This window comes from Cetorhinus maximus, chromosome 6 (assembly GCF_964194155.1).
Source record: "Cetorhinus maximus chromosome 6, sCetMax3.hap1.1, whole genome shotgun sequence".
Classification (NCBI taxonomy): domain Eukaryota; kingdom Metazoa; phylum Chordata; class Chondrichthyes; order Lamniformes; family Cetorhinidae; genus Cetorhinus; species Cetorhinus maximus.
The window spans coordinates 135,288,028-135,307,477 of record NC_135884.1 but is presented as its reverse complement, the minus strand read 5'-3'; the positions used below and the strand labels follow the sequence as shown (position 1 = coordinate 135,307,477).

Genomic DNA, 19,450 nt, shown 5'->3' with positions numbered 1-19,450 from the left:
ACCGCGGCTGAGCCGCCGCCATCTTTCATCAGGGTTCATCAGGGATTTTCGGCGCCGACGGTCGCCATCTTTGATCAGGGCAAGCTTATATTTCACCTCTCTTCTATTTTTTACTTAGTGCTGTTGAAGGGTCATTCGGACTCGAAACGTTAACTTGTATTCCTCTCCGCAGATGCTGCCAGACCTTGCTGAGTTTTTTTCCAGGTATTTTTTTGTTTTTGATCAGGGGCGGCGTTGGACTGGCTACCGGCGGCCGCCATCTTTGATCATGGCTCGCGCGGATATCAACGGTTTAGCTGCTGACGGGTTGGGCCGAACTAGTTCGTTGCCTTTGATTTTTCGGAACGTGTTTACGAACGTGAGTGTTCAGCAGCGGTCTGGGCCGTTCACTGTCCGGTTTTGGTGAAGAATTCGTGCGTCCGATGATTGACATGGTAACCGCTGGTGGGGGGAGGGAGCGGGGACTTTCCCTTATTAAGTCAGTGTAACCCTGCGGTTGTCTGCAGTTTGAGGGGAATCTTCCCTATTTATCATCTGAACGAGCAGGAAGGGACCGACCTTAATGGCTGGAGCCCCGATGGACATTCCCCTGAACCTCTGGTTTAACCCCTTTGCACGTTGCACGGGGAAGCAATCCTCCCTTAGTCAGAATGCTGTTAACACAGTGGGTTTAGGGTTATTGGTGAAGTTGCAAACTGGATGGACGTGTTCCTATTGTGCCACACCTTTTATGAGGTGCGGTCATGTTTCCAATGTACAGCAGTTTAAGTGATATGCAGTTCCTAGAGATGTCAGTACCTCCCCCTCCAGCTCCTGCTGTCACCCACTGAGCCTATGCTGGCTGTACACCACCTTCCCACACCAGTCGGACAGCAAATAGTCACTTTGTTGCTAATTCTTTAGTGTCAGTCAAACAGCCTTTTTCTCTCCCCCCCCCCCCACTTGCCCAACATGTTTATAAACGAGTAAAGGTATTCAAAGAATTTTTTTTTAAAATACACTTTTTATTTGGTCCCACGGTTCTTCTCCTGGGGTGCTTGTGGCATTGTCCTGGAGATTAATTACTGGGCTCCCAGGGCAATTCTAGAGGGTTGCAAACCCTAGGCTGGGGTTAGCATCTTAAGCTTGAGATCACTGTGTGTGTCTTAACCAACACCCGAGTCCCATTCACCTGCCGACCCTGTATTTGCTGACCTACATTGTGCCCTGGTTAAGCAACGCCTTGATTTTAAATTTCTCAATCTTGTTTACAAATTCCTCCATGGCCTCACCTCTTCCTATCTCTGTAATGTCCTCCACTCCCATAACCCTCTTAGATATCTGTGCTTATCTAGTTCTGGCCTCTTGAGCATCTTCAATTTTAATTGCTGCACAGCTGCCTAGGCCCTGAGCTCTGAAATTCCTTCCCTAAACCTTTCTCTTTTCTAGAAGGTACCCCATAAAACCTACTTCTTTGACCAAGTTTTTGGTCATCTGCTTTACTATCTCTATGTAGTTCAGTTCAGTGTCAAATTTTGTTTTATAATAATCCTGTGATGTATTTTGGGATGTTTTCTACGTTAATGGTGCTATATAAATACAAGTTGTTAGAACTGTCATTGGCAACATATTGTTGCTAGATGCACCTTTTAATTTATCAGTTATAATGTACATATCAGTTATAGAAGTATATGACTATTTACAGTATGAAGGAAAAGGAAATTTCCAGTTACACGCAATAGAAATTGTCAATTTGCAATGGAAGCAAAGCTTTGTATACAAATCCTTGTATGGTGTTCAGAAAAATAGAGGGAAAAATAAATATTTTGGCTGAAGGAAAGCTAGCTTCAATGGAAAACATATGTATATGTATAGTGAAAGAAAAGGACTCTGATGGTTGTGTATTTCAATGATATACTAAAGTCATACATGTTTTTCACTCGTCCTTGGGCATCACAATTCTTTGACACTGCTGCACAGTTCTTTCATTAGACAAACCTTCACCAGCTCCAGAAGACTGATGGCATCACAACTTCAGTCGCTTTGTGTTCCATTAGCAAAGCTAATTACCGGGGAGACAACAGGACAATTTGTATACAAAGTAGAAACTGTAAACAGTTTAGAATGTAGAATGCGAGAGTGCAGTAATGTATGGGGAAAGCAAATATTCTTTGCGCAGAGTAGAAATGAACTGCTTCTGCGAATTTTATATGGAAAATGGGGGAACAAAGATTGACAATTGTCTTTATTATGTATGGGGAGTGGACCTAATTTATGCACAGAATAGAATTTGGCTGTTTCAGTATGAAGCCATAACCACCTCAAGTGGTCACATACAATGAACTGCAAAAATGCATATGTCTCAGATCCAGGACTTATTGTTTTATGAATATTTATTGATCAATGTTAATGTGTTTTAGTGCTGTATTTCACATGACCCTTCGGGTACTGGTGAGATTTTGCAAAACTGTGTGAATATAAGTCTTTGAAAAAGCTAGAAACAAAGACCTGTAACCAATGAAGAAACCCCTGTGTGTAAAAAAAAGCTTCAGATCCCTCAAAAGGTAATCAGCCAAACTTCAGCAAGCCACACAACCTGTTCATTAATACCTCAAACTTACCTTTTTGTCATAATCTTGTAGTTTTTTTCAAACGTGCATCACGTGGTCATCTCCAATGACTTCAAGGAGTCAGCCGTCACCTGTAGTTTAAGAATGCTACTCCATAGGCCAGTCAGCTCTGAGCAAAATAAAACTTAACACCCAACTAACATGGATTTAGATACAATATGGTTTGGCCTTTCTAAAAGATTTTGATTACGTTTTGTATGAAGCATTTGTAATTAAACATCAAGTGACAAATACAGAATGGAAGATGGTAACAAGTTAGGAAATGGATGGCAATTAATTGGGGTCCTTTCTTCTTCTTCTTCTTCTTGAGTTCTCTGTCTGAAGGCAGGTCTGACCCACAGCACCAGGACCTCCATCATGGGTAGTGCAAGTATATCAAAGTATACTTTACTTTATCAAATTATATAAAATATTTAAAAAATCAACCCAGAATATTAGTTTAAATTAAGCCAGTAAACTAGGAGCAGAGGACATAGATTTAAAATGGGTGGAAAGTATGATTAAAACCAATAGTAGGAAATATCCTTTGCGCAGAGTAGAAATGCCCAGAGTGCTATAAGTTAGGAATAATCTGCCAGGCAGTGTGATATAATCAGAAATGTTAGGGACTTTCAGAATGTTGGTGGATGGATGCTGTAATGGAAGTGTTAAGGTATTAGAGGGATGAACTTCAGTGGACTGAATTGTATTTTCTGGCACTTGACATTTTTTATGTTGATATGAGACTAGGCGTTTTCTTATTTTAGAGCAGACTGTGATGTGCAGAAGAGCCCTCATCTATTTTCAGTGTAATGGTGCATGTAACTAGATTTATTGTGCTGCACATTCAATGCTATAATAGGATCACCTTGCAACTGAGTGGATATAGAAGAGGACTGGTGCATTACGGCAGTGGAAATTTGCCAATATGTTCAGATTTACTTGGAAAATACAGGAAGATATGAATTTTAAAGAAAGACAGAGGCCCTGCGGGAATTATAGTTATTGATTTTGAGATTTTTTTCGAGCTGAGTGGATTGAACATAAAGTTGGTGTGCAACAAAATGTCTTTGCCATCTGCCTGAGATGCTAAAACAAGCCTTTAAGTAATATACTTTCTGATCAATGATTTGGCTGTTGTGACCAGTTGATTCTTTCTTGTTGAATTTTGATTGGCCATTTAAAGGAAAATAATGTTAGGTTATGGAGGTAAGTACTTCAATCGGTAGGAATGTATGAGAAGGCTTAATCATAAATGAGATATTGATCCACGATGGGCTGAATGGCCTACTTCTGCATCTTACCTTTTCTGTAGTTCTATGGATACAGTTTGGGTTACTATGCGCATACTGAATATGACAAGTTGCAGGCATTTAAAATATTTCTTGCATACAGTTCCAGTAATGGTCTTGATCCCAGCCACTAATACAGATATATATGAGAATATAATTGTATTTGTTGTTTATCTTCAGAATTACTACACATGATCTCCACCTTCCAAGTTTATTCCGTTGTGGACAAATCTCTAATGACTTTGCTTACCGTTAGTCAAAGGACGCGTTTGAAGTTTGATAATTGAAGTGTGACCGGAAGTAAGTGGTTACAGGAAATGTGCACTATACACAATATTTTTAAGGTGTTATAAGATGGCTGCTTACTGTTTCTACATTTTTAGAACTTTATGCACCCAAATTAAAAAAACAAATTATGATTTTCAAAAGCAGTTTTAAACAAATTTCTTGTTTTCTGAATCTCAATCTTTGCTTCTAGATCTTAAGGAATTCTTTTTACTGCCCCTGTTATTAAAAACAGTGGCAAATCAGTTGGAGTTTTAGTTTGCACGTTCCTTTTATTTCAAAATAATAGATGGATTATCAGTTTTATCTTGTACACTTCCATAACTGTGAATTTTTAATTAGCTGATATGGACCTAACAGGCACCTTTTGGATAAATCACTTCATTCATTTGTATTGCTGTATTTTTAGATATTGTGAATTTGCTTTGTCTTCAGTGCAGTAATCTTTACATTTTATTTTCAGCAACCTACCATACTTTTAGCCTAAAGAAATGGAAACCTCAGCAACAGAAACTATCCTGATCACTGGCGGGGGAGGTTATTTAGGATATAGGTAAGATAAATCATTGCGTGAAATGAATTAAATAGTAAATGCACACAAGACTAACGTCTCAAAATTCTATTTGAAAGCGGAGCAGTTAATAGGTACATTTTTCAGTGGTATTTGTCTGTGGGGAATTGCCTTTTAAATTGAGGCAATTAACCCAATTCAAAATTGTAGATGTATGCCACTTTACTTCTGAAGTTTCTGTTCCATCGGAATCTATTAATGGTAATGAAATAAAACTGGACAATCTGAAGTAAATTCATCCCATTAACAAAGGTAGAGTAGATGAAGTAGATTGTAATTCACTATTAAACTGCATTCTGATCATTTATGTCTTTCATGTAAGATAAATCAGTTTGCTGGTTCATAATTATAATGAGGGGAGGCGGCAGCATAGTGGTATTGTCATTGGACTGGTATTCCAGAGATCCAGAGTAATGCTCTGGAGACCCGAATTCAAATCCCATCATGGCAGATGGTGAAATTTGAATTCAATAAAAATAATGACCATGAAACCATTTGTCGATTGTTATAAAAACCCATCTGGTTCACTAATGTCCCTTTAGGGAAGGAAATCTGTTGTCCTTACCTTGCTTGGCCTACATGTGACTCCAGACCCACAGCAATGTGGCTGACTTTTAACTGCCTTCTGAATGAGGGCAATTAGGGATGGGAAATAAATGATGGCCTAGCCAGTAATGCCCACATCCCATGAATGAATTTTAAAAAAATTATCAGCCTGCCTTCTGGATAATGGGAGAAACAAACCTGCTGGCACTTGCAAGAACACAGAATCCAGTTCACACATATGATTGTTAATGCCCTGCGTTACTGTAACTAGATATTGGATTAGAAAGGTATTCTTCAGTTTGTAATGGATACAAAATCTGCTTACAGGAGTGACTGGTAACATTGAATCATTGAAATATTGAACAGACCTATAAACTGCTTAACATAATGATAACATAAATGTCAGTACGATGATGTGGAGATGTGAAAAGAAGAAAGGAATGTACAAATAGTGGCATGAAAAGACACAGCAGAGATCCAGACAAACAAAAGCTCATCCATCTGATGTACCTTGATTCTCACTACTGCCCTCTCTTGCCACTTTGTCTTTTGCAACCTTGCTAAACTGATTGCATTCAGTGTAATTAAGAGTATATGTTCAAAGGAGTCATAATCAATGTTCCCCCTGAACTGCGTGGGTGCACACCCATGCAGCAGTTGGGAATGTTCTGTGCAGGGAGCTAATTGACTGCGCACAAGCAACAGTCCTTTAAGATGCACGCACGTGTGGCAGTCCAACAAATAGACCATGTATAGCACAGGGACATTTGATGAAATATTGGTCGTAATCTATTTCTCTTTATGCGTGCTAGCTGACCTATTTATTTCCAGCATTTTCTATAAATTAAACTATATTTTTATTGTAAAACTCAATACAGTATTTTGCTGTGATGCACTCTTCTTGCTGCAGTTAATCTTCGTCAAGACCTGTTCTAGACTCGTATTCATAGTTGGTTGAGTTTTGCAAGTGTATAGTTGCTTTATAGCAGCCATTTATGAATAATTTCTTTTGATATCTCAATGCTCCCCTACACTTAAAATGGAAACCTGGTGATGATCATGCAGTCAGAAAAAGACAACTGTTATTTATAATTAAAGGAAAATAGTGGCAGGTACAACCACCTTACTCAATACATCAATATCAATAAAGTAGTGTCAGGATATGTACTAAGATAAAAGCAAAATACTGCAGATGCTGGATTTCTGAAACAAAAACAGAAAATGCAGGAAAATCTCAGCAGGTCTAACAGCATCTGCGGAGAGAAAAACAGAGTTAACATTTCAAGTCGGTATGACTCTTCGTATAGCTCTGAAGAGTCATACGGACTCGAAATGTTAACTCTTGTTTTTCTCTCCACAGATGCTGTTTGACCTGCTGAGTTTTTCCAGCATTTTTTGTTTTGGTTCTGGATATGTACTGTTCATCTGCTCATAGTTATTTATGTTATTGCCTCAAATTAGTTAAATTTGGTCAGAATGGCTTTTATCTAAATTTGTATTTTGTTGAAGGGTGCTCAATTAGAATGCTAAAATCCTGGAAATACTCTGCAGGTCAGGCAGCATTTGTGGGAAAGAGATATACAGTTAACTTTTCAAATCCTTTCATCAGAACTGAAATTTCGAATAGAATGCTGTTTGCCTTTTCTCCTAATGTTGGGAAATGCCTTCCCTGTACCTCGGCAGCTCCTGTTCCAAGAAATTCCAAGAACGGTGTAACAATCTTGATAAAAATTTGGTGGAGAGATCATTGAACAATAAATCAAGTGTTCAGCAATAATAAAAACCAGATGGAAATGATTAAACAAGGAGAAAAGCTGTTTCTGTTGCGTTGGTGAGGACACACACACATGTTGTAGATACAAACACTTCTGCGTATTTCATTACTTAAATTCACTGATTTCAGCCAAACATCTTACAAATTATCTTGGCAAAATTCACACCACTATTTGACTTGCCTTCTGTCGGTGATTTGGAGATGTACAGTCAAACACAGCAGTACTATCAGTGGGGGAAAATATTGCATTGTACAGCTTGTAAACAGTCTCCTGGTGCACTTCTAATGGTAACACACAGGTCAGAAATAAAGGGTGTCCCATCTGTTTTGTATTTATTAACTTGAGTTTTTTCTCACCATCTGGAATGGTGATATGGTTCCAAGTCAGTATGATGTACAACTTGGAGGGGAACATGCAGGTGGTGATGTTCCCGTGTATCTGCTGCACTTGTCCTTCTAAGTGGTAGAGGCCGTGGGTTGGAAGGTGCTGTCCAAGGGGTCTTGGTGAGTTGCTGTAATGCATCATGTAGATGGTACTGGTGCCACTGTGTATCGGTGGTGGAGAGAGTGGGTGGTGAAGGTGGTGGATGGGGTGCCAATCAAGCAGGCTGTTTTGCCCTGGATTGTGTCAAGCTTCTTGAATTTTGATGGAGCTGCATTCATCCAGGCAAGTGGAGATTATTCCATCACACTCCTGACTTGTGCCTTGTAGATGTTGGACAGGCTTTGGGAGTCAGGAGGTGAGTTATTTGCCTCAGAATTTTCAGTTTCTGGTCAATGGTAACCCCCCAGGATGTTGATAGTGTGGAATTCAGCGATGGTAGTGCCATTGAATGCCAAGGGGAGATGGTTGGATTCTCACTTGTTGGAGATGGTCATGGCCTGGCACTTATGTAGCACGAATGGTACTTGCCACTTATCAGCCCGAACCTGAATGTTGTCCAGGTCCTTTTGCATATGGAGACGGATGGCTTTGGTATCTGGGAATTCAAGAATGGTGCTGAACATTGTGCAATTATCAGCGAATATCCCCATATCTGACCTTATAATGGGAGGAAGGTCATTGATGAAGCATTTGAAGATGGTTGGGCCTAGGACACTACCCTGAGGAACTTCTGCAGTGAGGTCTCAGGTCTGAGACGATTGACCTTCAACAGCCCCAACCATCTTCCTTTGTGCTAGGTATGACTCCAACCAATGGAGATTTTTCCCTGATTCTCTCTGACTCCAATTTTGATAGGGCTTCTTGATGCTATATTCGGTCAAATGCTGCCTTGATGCTAAGGGCAGTCACTCTCACCTCACCTTGGGAGTTCAGCTCTTTTGTCCATGTTTGAACTAAGGATAAAATGAGGTCATGAACTGAGTGGCCCTGCGGAACCCAAACTGAGTATCAGTGAGCCGGTTGTTTCTGAGTAAGTGCCATTTGATAGCACTGTCGACAACCCCTACCATCACTTTGTTGATGATCAAGAGTAGACTGAAGGGGCGGTTATGGTCCAGGTTGGATTTGTCCTGCTTTTTGTGTTCAGGACATACCTGGGATATTTTCCACATTGCAGGGTAGATGCCAGTGTTATAGCTGTACTGGAACAGCTTGGGTAAGGGCACAACTAGCTCTGGAGCATAAGTCTTCAGTACTATTGCTGGAATGTTGTCAGGGCCCATAGCCTTTGCAGTATTCAGTCCCTTCAGCCGTTTCTTGATATCATGTGGAGTGAATTGTATTGGCTGAAGACTGACATCTGCGATGTTGGGGACCTCAGGAGGAGGTCGAGGTGGATCATCCACTCTTCACTTCTGGCTGAAGATTGTTACAAATGCTTCAGCCTTGTCTTTTTCACTGATGTCCTGGGCTGCCCCATCCTTTGAGCATGGGGATATTTGTAGAGCCGCCTCCCCCAGTGAATTGTTTAATTGTCCACCATCATTCACCACTGGATATGGCACGACCGCAGAGCTTAGATCTGATCCGTTGGTTGTGGAATCACTTCCCTCTTTCTGCTGCATGCTGCTTTTGCTGTTTGGCACGCAAGTAGTTTTGTGTTTTAGCTTTACTAGGTTGACACCTCACTTTTAGTTGTGCCTGGTGCTGCCCCTGACATGCTCTCCTGCACTCTTCATTGAACCAGGGTTGATCCTTTGGTTTGATAATAATACTAGAGTGGGAATTATGCCGGGCTATGAGGCTACAGATTGTGGTTGAGTACAATTCTGCTGCTGCTGATGGCACACAGTGCCTCATGGATGTCCAGTTTTGAGTTGCTCGAACTGTTTGAAATCTATTCCATTTAGCATGATACTAGTTAAAACATAACACGATGGAGGGTATCCTCAATGTGAAGAAAGGACTTTGTCCCCACGAGGACTGTGCGGTGGTCACTCCTACTGATACTGTCATGAACATGATCTGCGGCAGGTATATTGGTGAGGACGAGGTCAAGTAGGTTTTTCCCTCTTGTTAGTTCCCTCACCATGTGCTGCAGACCCAGTCTAACAGCTATGTCCTTTAGGACTCGGCCAGCTTGGTCAGTGGTGGTGCTGTGCAGGTGAAAGTTCTTTCTTGCCCATCCCTTATTGACGTTAATGCATTAAGAGCCAATCACACACTCTGGAACTGGATTCACATGATGGCCCTGAAAGACATCAGTGAACCACTTGGATATTTATTAGAAGGCAGCAGCTTTTCTGGTCATTTTTCTGAATCTAGTACACAACTTATTAGATTTATTGCATTATGAATGCATGACTTTTGGATTGCTAGTCCAGTACCATAACTAGTAGGCTGTGGTTTTGGGGCTGTTACAATTGTAAAGTTACTACTTTTGCCCAGCAAAATACAGAAAAGTCCAGACGAAGTGTCTACGCTTACTTAAATGTATATTTGATGCAAATAATTGAGCACGAAAAGATATTTTTTGTACTACATTGAGATGACAGCACAGTAATAGGCTTTTTACCCCATCTAAGACCATAAGACATAGGAGCAGAAATTAGGCCATTCGGCCCATCGAGTCTGCTCTGCTATTCAATCATGGCTGATAAGTTTCTCAACCCCATTCTCCCCGTAACCTTTGATCCCCTTACCAATCAAGAACCTATCTATCTCGGTCTTAAATACACTCAATGACTTGGCCTCCACAGCCTTCTGTGGCAATGAATTCCATAGATTCACCACTATCTGGCTAAAGAAGTTTCTCCTCATCTCTCTGTTCTAAAAGGTCTTCCCTTTACTCTGAGGCTGTGCCCTCGGGTACTAGTCTCTCCTACTAATGGAAACATCTTCCCCATGTCCACTCCGTCCAGGCCTTTCAGTATTCAGTAAGATTCAATCAGATCCCCCCCTCATCCTTCTAAACTCCATCGAGTATAGACCCAGAGTCCTCAAACGTTCCTCATATGTTAAGCCTTTCATTCCTGGGATTGTTCTCGTGAACCTCCTCTGGACCTTCTCCAGGGCTGGCACATCCTTCCTGAGATACAGGGCCCAAAATTGCTCACAATATTCTAAATATGGTCTGACCAGAGCCTTATAAAGCCTCAGCAGCACATTCCTGCTTTTATATTCTAGTCCTCTCAAAATAAATGCCAACATTGCATTTGCCTTCCTAACTACCGACTCAACCTGTAAGTTAACCTTAAGAGAATCCTGGACTAGGACTCCCAAGTCCCTTTGCACTCCAGATTTCTGAATTCTCTCCCCATTTAGAAAATAGTCTATGCCTCTATTCTTCCTACCCAAGTGCATGACCTCACACTTCCCCACGTTGAATTCTATCTGCCACTTCTTTGCCCATTCTCCTAATCTGTCCAAATCCTTCTGCAGCCTCCCAGCCTCCTCAATACTACCTGTCCCTCCACCTATATTTGTATCATCTGCAAACTTAGCCATGATGCCCTCAGTTCCTTCATCTAGATCATTAATGTATAAAGTGAAAAGTTGTGGTCCCAACACTGACCCCTGCGGAACTCCACTAGTCACCAGCCGCCATCCTGAGAAGGACCCCCTTATCCCCACTCTCTGCCTCCTGCCAGACAGCCAATCTTCTATCCATGCTAGTACCTTGCCTCTAACACTATGAGCTCTTATCTTACTGAGCAGCCTCCTGTGCGGCACCTTGTCAAAGGCCTTCTGGAAGTCCAAGTAGATAACATCCATTGGCTCTCCTTTGTCTAACCTACTCGTCACCTCCTCAAAGAATTCTAACAGATTTGTCAGGCATGACCTCCCCTTGATGAAACCATGCTGACTTTGCCCTATTTTACAATGCACTTCCAAGTATTCTGAAATCTCATCCTTAATAATGGACTCTAAAATCTTACCAACGACCGAGGTCAGGCTAATTGGCCTGTAGTTTCCCGTCTTTTGCCTCACTCCCTTCTTAAACAGGGGGGTTACATTAGCGATTTTCCAGTCCTCTGGGACCCTCCCTGACTCCAGTGATTCCTGAAAGATCACCACTAACGCCTCCACTATCTCTTCAGCTATCTGCTGCATGCCAGTGTTTATGATGTACACCAGCCTCCTTCCATCCCCCTTCATCTAACCCAATCATTGTATCTTATAACTTTCTCCCTCGCGTGATTATCTAGTGTATTCTTTTGGTGGCATTAGGGAGATTGAGAGCTCCCTGTGCACTTCAGTAAAGTGAACCTACAAAAATATAGTTGTAACACCATAAAATTACCTGGTGAGATGTGAATGTACAAACAATGGCAGACAGGTAAAGAACCTCTGGTCTATCCAGCGTATCCCACACAATTGTAATATGCTGTGTATCACAATATATACACTTCCCCACTCCACCCAGAACCATGTGATCTCCAGGGAGAGATGTAAGACAGTATTTTTTAAAACTCAGGCAAGTTTGAAAAGAATAAAATCTTGGAAATTCCTGTCCACTACCACTACCCCCCACCCCCCACTCACCCCACACAGCCCTCAAGGTGATCAAAACCAGTCCAGCAGATCACTCTGGCCTTGGTAATTCTTGCCAGCCTAAAATAGGCCCAGTTCTCACTTGAAGGGTTTCAGCCAATCAGAGTCTACTCTGGCTGGAGAGTCCAAAACTAGTCTCGGGATAAGAGTTGACTAGTTGGGACTGAGAAGAAATTCCTTCACTCAGAGGGTTGTGAGTCTGTGGCATTTTCTACCTCAGAAGGTTGAGGGTGTTCAGTCGTTGGGTATATTAAAAATAGATAGATTTTTGGAGTCTATGGGAATCAAAGCTTATGGGGATAGGATGGGAAAGTGGATATGAAGTTGAAAATCTTATTAAATGCAAGCTTGATGGGCCATATGGCCACTTTTTGCTCCTATTTCTTAAATTACTTTCAACTGATTTGAGTTGGTCCAAGTCGAGTAGAATGCCAAAGGTGGCGGCCGAGACTAAGGGCGGTGCATCCCGCAAGACATCAAAGCAGTCACTGACTAAAGTCACCAAGAAGCCGCCCAAGAAGCGGAGGAAATCTCACAAGAGGGCTATTCCACTTACATGTACAGGGGGCTGACCCAGCTCCACCCTTCCACCGGGATCTCATCCAAGACCATGAGTGTTATAAATTCCTTCATTGTTGACACTTTCAAGCGCATTGCCTCCGAGGCCTCGCACCTCATTCACTACAACAAGCTCCACACCATCTTGGTCAGAGGGTTCCAGAGTGCCGTCCGCCTCATGCTGTCAGGGGAACTGACCAAACATGCCTTCTCCGAAGGCACCAAAGTGGTCACCAACTCCGTTTAGGTCGATCCTTCTGAAGATTATATGGCCCACGATTGATCGATACTTCACTTGTTTTCTTTGTATCCACAACCTAGTGTATCCAGATATCCATAATGCCCTCTAGCCAGCTTGGGCTCATTCTTTGTTGCTATGGCGATCTATCCTGTTCTATGTGGTATTTTACCGTGTGTCAATAATGTAACCAAATTGGCAGCTGTTCATGCAAACTTTTAAGTGTCCTTTTCCTTCCAACATGTTGCAGCCCTTTTAGTAGCAGGCTTTCATTCCTCAATCTTTTTTCATGACAAAGCTCTTCTAAAGAGTGAGCCCAGACACAATGGGCTGAATGGCCTCTTTATTTGCTTTATTGTTCTATGGTTGACTCCTCTGATTATGTAACAATTTTTGTTTGCTGGAGTTTGATTCATACTTTATTTCTGTCCCTATGGAAGTTATTTGTATCTATATAGCACTTTTATATCTCAGGACATTATGAAGCACTTCACATTCTATTAATTATTTTGAAGTAACCCCTTGTTATAGTGGCAAACAGGACAGCCAATTTACATATAGTGATGGCTCTCAAAAAGTAAACGAGAAATATGGCACCAGTTAATCTGCATTGCTTGAGGATGAATGTTGGCCAGGACAGGACACTGGAAAAGCTCTCCTATCCCCTGAGCAGTGTCATGGGATCTTTTGCATCCATCTGAATCATTTGCTTCATTCAAAAGATGTAGCACTTGCTCAGCTTTGCACTGAAACATCAGCTTCAATTATGTGCTCATGGGCAGAATTTTGCCATGGGCGAGCAGGGGGCGGGGCCCGCTCGTTGACGCGTAAAATGACAGAACCCCCGACGTCATCCTGCCCCATTTAAATATTCAGGAAGGCAGACCCACAGCAAAACCAGCTGGGGGCCCGCCGACCTGTCAATGGCCAATTGAGGCCTTTGACAGGATCAATTATACAATTAAAGGACCTGCCCGTCCAACCTTAAGGTTGGCGGGCAGGCCAGGAGCCCCGGCGGCAAATAGATAAAACATGAAACCTCATCCACCGGCGGGATGAGGTTTCATGTAGGGTTTTAAAAAGTTTAATAAACTTATTATGTAAATTATGAACATGTCCCATCTCATGTGACATTGTCACATGAGGGGGACATGTTAGGGAATTTTTTTTCTATTTTTCATATTTTTCAAAGTATCAGTGATCTCCCTGAGGCAGCACTTTGCCTCAGGGAGATGTGCGCTCTTTCATGTGCATACGCAAAAGAGCGAACTCTCGCTTTTGGGGAATCCCCCCCGCCCGCACAGGAAGCGCATAGTGCTTCCCGCCGGACATCACGCTGGGCGGGCCTTAATTGGTCTGCCCACTTAAAATGGCGGCGGGGCCCGCTTCTCCGGCGGGGATCGGCTCCCCATCCGCCGGAGATTGGGTCGGGCCCACCCGCCCGACAGGCAGAAAATTCTGCCCCATGTGTTGAAGTTGGGTCTGAAGTGTACTCTGGCATGAAGTAATTTGTATCTGTTTTTAACCCTGATTTACACTTCATAAATAATATTGCCTGTGCATGTACAGTAACCTGAGCTGTTTTAGGAAAATAGTTGTGTGTTGCCTATTACCTTTTTTTCTGTTTCAGGTTGGGCTGTGCCCTGCACAAGATGGGCAGAAAGGTGGTCCTCTTTGACATCCACAAGCCCATTCAGCAAGTGCCTGATGCAGTAGTCTTTATAAAGGGAGATATTTGCAACTACCTGGAAGTAGAGGCTGTGTTCAGGAATGTGGATTGTGTTTTCCATTTAGCTTCATATGGCATGTCTGGAAGGGAACAATTGAATAAAAAACTAATAGAGGACATCAACCTTAAAGGAACAGAGCATGTGATCCAGGCCTGTCTGAACAATGGGATACCAAGACTGCTTTATACAAGTACATATAATGTTGTGTTTGGAGGCCAAGTAATTAAAAATGGGGATGAATCTCTCCCTTATCTTCCACTGCATCTTCATCCAGATCACTACTCGAGGACCAAATCTTTAGCAGAGATGAAGGTGCTACAAGCAAATGGCACAAAACTAAAGAAAGGCACTGGTGTTTTACAGACCTGTGCCCTACGCCCAGCAGGCATTTATGGACCTGGTGAACAAAGACATCTTCCCAGAATAGTTAATTATATAGAGAATGGACTCTTCAAGTTTGTGTATGGGGCAGCAGACAGCCTGGTGGAATTTGTCCATGTTGACAACCTTGTTTCTGCACACATACTGGCGTCGGGATCTCTAACAGCAAGAAAATATCACATTGCTGGTGGCCAGGCTTATTTTATCTCTGATGGCAAGCCAGTAAACAACTTTGAATTTTTTAAACCATTAGTGGAAGGCCTTGGATACAAGCACCCCACAATTCGACTGCCACTCAGACTGGTCTATTTTTTTGCCTTCCTCATTGAAATCATTCATTTTTGTGTAGGCCGCATTTATAATTTTCAGCCATTTCTCACTCGCACAGAAGTCTATAAAACAGGAGTCACTCATTACTTCAGCCTGCAGAAGGCTAGAAAAGAACTAGGGTACAACCCGCAAGAACATAGTCTGATTGAAGTCATAGAGTGGTTTAAAAAACGTGGTCATGGGCGGAAGGTAACCAGGTACAACATTAAATGCTTTATATGGGATGTGATTTTTTTAATATTGTTGTCCGCTGTTATCATGTCTTGGCTTCCAGTTGTTTCAGCATTGTATCCCATGTAGTTCATGTTTCACTAGACATTCCTCACAGCTTGGACCTGAAACTGGAATGGTTTGAAAATAAAGTCTGCAACATGATCTCAGTACGTTACCACATTTAAAGGAGATTGCCAGACTGCATAACACCTGACAAACCACGGTACATATGTCTGGTTTAGTTTGCAAGTTATTTAAATGTGGCATCTTGCCAAGTCCTGTATTAGTGGTCTGTTTCTTTGTTAGGCAAGTCATTTTTAGTGTTTTTTAGTTTTAAAACATTTTTTTGAATGAGGGAAATCTAAGGACAATTTTTTGCCATGTAGGCATTACATTGTCTTCATTGCCATCTCTCCTTCTGGCACCTAGTCACCTTTCACATGCATATTGAAGGACGCCAACTCCGTCTCCTTCACGAATACAAAGGCTGTTCTTCAAATCTTCAACTGTCTGTCGGACAGCAAGGTGCGCCAAAATCCTCCAATTTTAATGTTTAAAGTCCCAAAGATATCGGATTAAGATTAAGGCAGGAGGGGAGATTGCTGGACAGTGGCAGAGTCCTTAATTAAGTATGCAAATTGGATTTTAGTTTTTTTATTGGCACCACCAGCAGTTTTAACCTAAGGCCTGTGCTCATAAGCCATTAGGAATTGGGAAGAGGAGCCTGGGCCAGAAGAAGCATAAAAAGGCAATTGATTTTTTTTTCCTTTAGTTGGTGGTGGAATGCTTCAAAAATGTAATGAGGAAGAGAAGCCTTTGGATGCAAGGTAGTAGTTGGTTGTTGAGGTGAGGCATTGTTTTAGACTAGGGTGAATCTGGTGCCTTTGAGAGGAAGTGACTGAAGAATTTGAGCAATTTATAATATGTTGAACATTGGACTGAAGGAGGATAGTTAACTAGTTAAGAATTATGATGAGAAGGTGTCAACAAAGCAGGAGGTGGATCCTGTGGAGGAATTCAATCTGATGAGGGCTGGGATCAGGATAGAGGAGAAACTTTAGCATGGGACAACAGCAATCAGGGTTAGAATTGGTCAGGAAAAGTGGAGGGACTAAAATGGGCTAAGACAGCTGAACAGATTGCCTTGATTTAGCAACAAAGGAGTTGGTTCATAGTGGGGAAGATTGGAATTACCCTTGTCCTTCATCATGTCTTGAGTAATAAACTGGTTTGACGATACTGATGCGGAAGCAATATTTCATTGGATTGAATCCCATTTTTGTTCTTTTGCATTTTGACTGCCAAGTTAATGAAAAACAGATTTACATGTATAAATATGAAAATGAAGTGTTAAAAGATGAATTGTTAGAAATTAATCAAATATTTTTCTAACAGACTGCTTTACGGTACTCCAGCAGTTTTCAAAATGATGATAAGGCAAGAGTTTTGGAGTTATCTGATGAAATGGGTAACAATTGGGATATTAACTTAAGTATCAAGGTTATTTGTATTCTAATTCTTTCATGGAGATATTCACACCATGAAGCACTTTACTGTCCATATTGAAATTGAGTGAAAAGGTTTGAAGGCTAAATTCCAGTTAAATTAATGTTATGTTATAGGCGTCTATAATTCTCCAAAACAGGGTGACATTAAATGGTCACTATGTTGACATCAATATGTCACTCTTCAGCATACCTCAGTGTTTCTGATAAGTAATTACTATTTGAAGGGCAGTGTTTTTTTAATCTAAGTAGCGATTCTGCACCAGCAAATGAAGCACCAGTTAATCTTTGTTTTGGAGGAAGAATGTTGGTCAGGGCAAACCAGGAGGCTCTATACTTTTTGAATGGTGGCATGAGATCCTTAACTAAGAGCAGGAAAATAAGATCTGCAGCATTACAGTGCTCAGCCAGAACTACGATGTCAGTCCGGAATATGAGCTCAAATTCATTAAGGAGATTGAAACCAAATTTCCTACTGAGAGGTGAGAATGAAACAGAAACAAGCTGACAGATTGCAAAAAGCAAAAGATTGGTTAGCCTGTAGCGAGTAACCCTCCCTCAATCTTCCTCAGACACTGATGCATGAATTTAAATTTATACATAATCATATACCGGTATTAATGTGATTTAAAACTGAGAGAAGTGTTCAGCCAGTTAAAGAGTGAGAGACATGCTGAAAGAAATTCAAATTTATTTAATCTAACAAAGATTATATTACCAGGCTAATAGGTATGAGATAATTCTTTTGGCTTTTTATCAAATATTGTAAATCATGTAACTATTCTGCTAAAATGTACAAATGAGTCTTTTTCAGATCTTATTTTAAATTCCAAGCAATTTCTAGCAACGTTTTTTTTGTTAACTAGAAATGATGAAATTGAGACGGTGTTCATATCAATGTGCACTGTATGTGCATCAGTGAATTGAAACAGAAAACTAATTTGAGTGTGACCATTTAAAGACCTGCTTCTTTGGCATAATAAAATTTTATATCGTTTGTGCAGATGCAATGCTGTAATTTTTTTCTACAATTTACGAAAATGTAACTACTTTTTTGTTCCACAAGTTCGTTATTCTAGTAATAGCTGTTGTAAAAATATTTGTACAGATGCTTTCCTTTTATTATTAATAAATATATCCTGTGAACACAATTTGTGTGATAAAGTTAATGCTGTGAATATTTTAAAGATGCATGTTTAAGCAATAAGTTCCAGCTAACCTTTAAAGTGTTCTGTACACATATATGACACTTTAATAACATGATTAATAAGTAAATGAACTTTATATCAAAATTTATGTCATTTGGGTTCTGATCAGTAGATAACTGCTTTGATTGAATTCTTTGTTAGTTAATTGAAAAATCCTTCGTTTAAATGTGCAATCTTTCTCTTTCACAACGCCCCCTCATATGTAATCTAAAAATCTCTTAAAAATAATCATAACACCACAAAATAATCACCATTGAGTTGCTGAAATATAACATTTGTTTTCAATTGCAAAAATACTATTCCTACGGTTTGCATTTGGTTGTCATTGATATAGTTGTACTCAATGACAAATTATTTAATTAGTGCCTTAACATAGAAAAATACCCAAGGCACTTTACAGAAGCACAGGGAAAAAGAATGGATCCTGAACCAACGGAGGGGTGAGGTGAGTTGGCTGTTTGGCTCATAATCTGTGATCTAACACAAAACACCTAATTTTTTGTCTTTCTTTATATTTGTCTTTCAACATACCAGGTCCTATCCTAGTGAATCTGTATTTTACACTCCCTTAACCTATACTTCAAATGTACTTCATTGGCTGTAAAGTGCTTTGGGTGTCCTTAGTTTGTGAAAAGATGCTATAAAATGCAAATCGTTTTTCTTTAAAGGCTTAATATCCTTTTGACTTTAAGCCCAAACCGCACACACAACTCTAATCGAGGTTTTATAAAGCCTCATCATTACCTCATGGCTTTCATATTCATTTGCATTTTGCCCAGTTTCATGCAAGGAATCAATAGTCCACTTATCAAGTTTGCAGGGGGATATTCCTGTTAGAATTGCGAAGGGCCCAAGGATAAGACAATGCCCTGCTTTCCTTTCATAAAGGTTGAAGAATCAGTGCAACAAAATGCATATTGAATGCAAAAAGCCTGATGTTCTAATGGGCACTTAGCTGTCAGCAATGACAATATTTGTATTTCTGGGGTATGTATCCTTCATCAGCTATTGTTTAGCCTGTCCGGCATTTTTTATTCAGCATATTCCATGTAATCATGAAAAACTGGACAGGAAAGGAAAGCAACACAAATAAACATGCTAAAAATGGAAAATGATCAGCATTTGTAAAGGAAAATAAAAATGAGGTATGATGTGTAATGGGAAAGGAGTTGAAAGAAAAACAGAAAAATGCTGGAAAAACTCATTTTCTGTTTTTGTTTCAGATTTCCAGCATTCACAGTATTTTGCTTTTATATTAAGGAGTTGAAAGTGCTGGAATTGCTAACAAATTT

The 19,450-nt window shown here is 40.7% G+C and overlaps 1 protein-coding gene across 5 annotated transcripts; it reads left to right on the top strand.

Moving 5' to 3' along the window:
* The first annotated feature begins 161 nt into the window (after window positions 1-161).
* sdr42e1 (short chain dehydrogenase/reductase family 42E, member 1) lies at window positions 162-18,101 on the top strand. Of its 5 annotated transcripts, none has more exons than XM_078544555.1 (4): window positions 162-434; window positions 4,061-4,180; window positions 4,629-4,718; window positions 14,422-18,101. In XM_078544555.1, the coding sequence occupies exons 3-4, from the start codon at window positions 4,657-4,659 to the stop codon at window positions 15,530-15,532; spliced, it is 1,173 nt and encodes a 390-aa protein (XP_078400681.1). In that variant the 5' UTR covers window positions 162-434; window positions 4,061-4,180; window positions 4,629-4,656; the 3' UTR covers window positions 15,533-18,101. The 5 variants fall into 5 exon arrangements, with proteins under 5 accessions (XP_078400681.1, XP_078400683.1, XP_078400682.1 ...); XM_078544556.1 differs by having other exon boundaries at window positions 214-358; XM_078544557.1 differs by lacking the exon at window positions 4,061-4,180.
* Window positions 18,102-19,450: the final 1,349 nt, after the last annotated feature.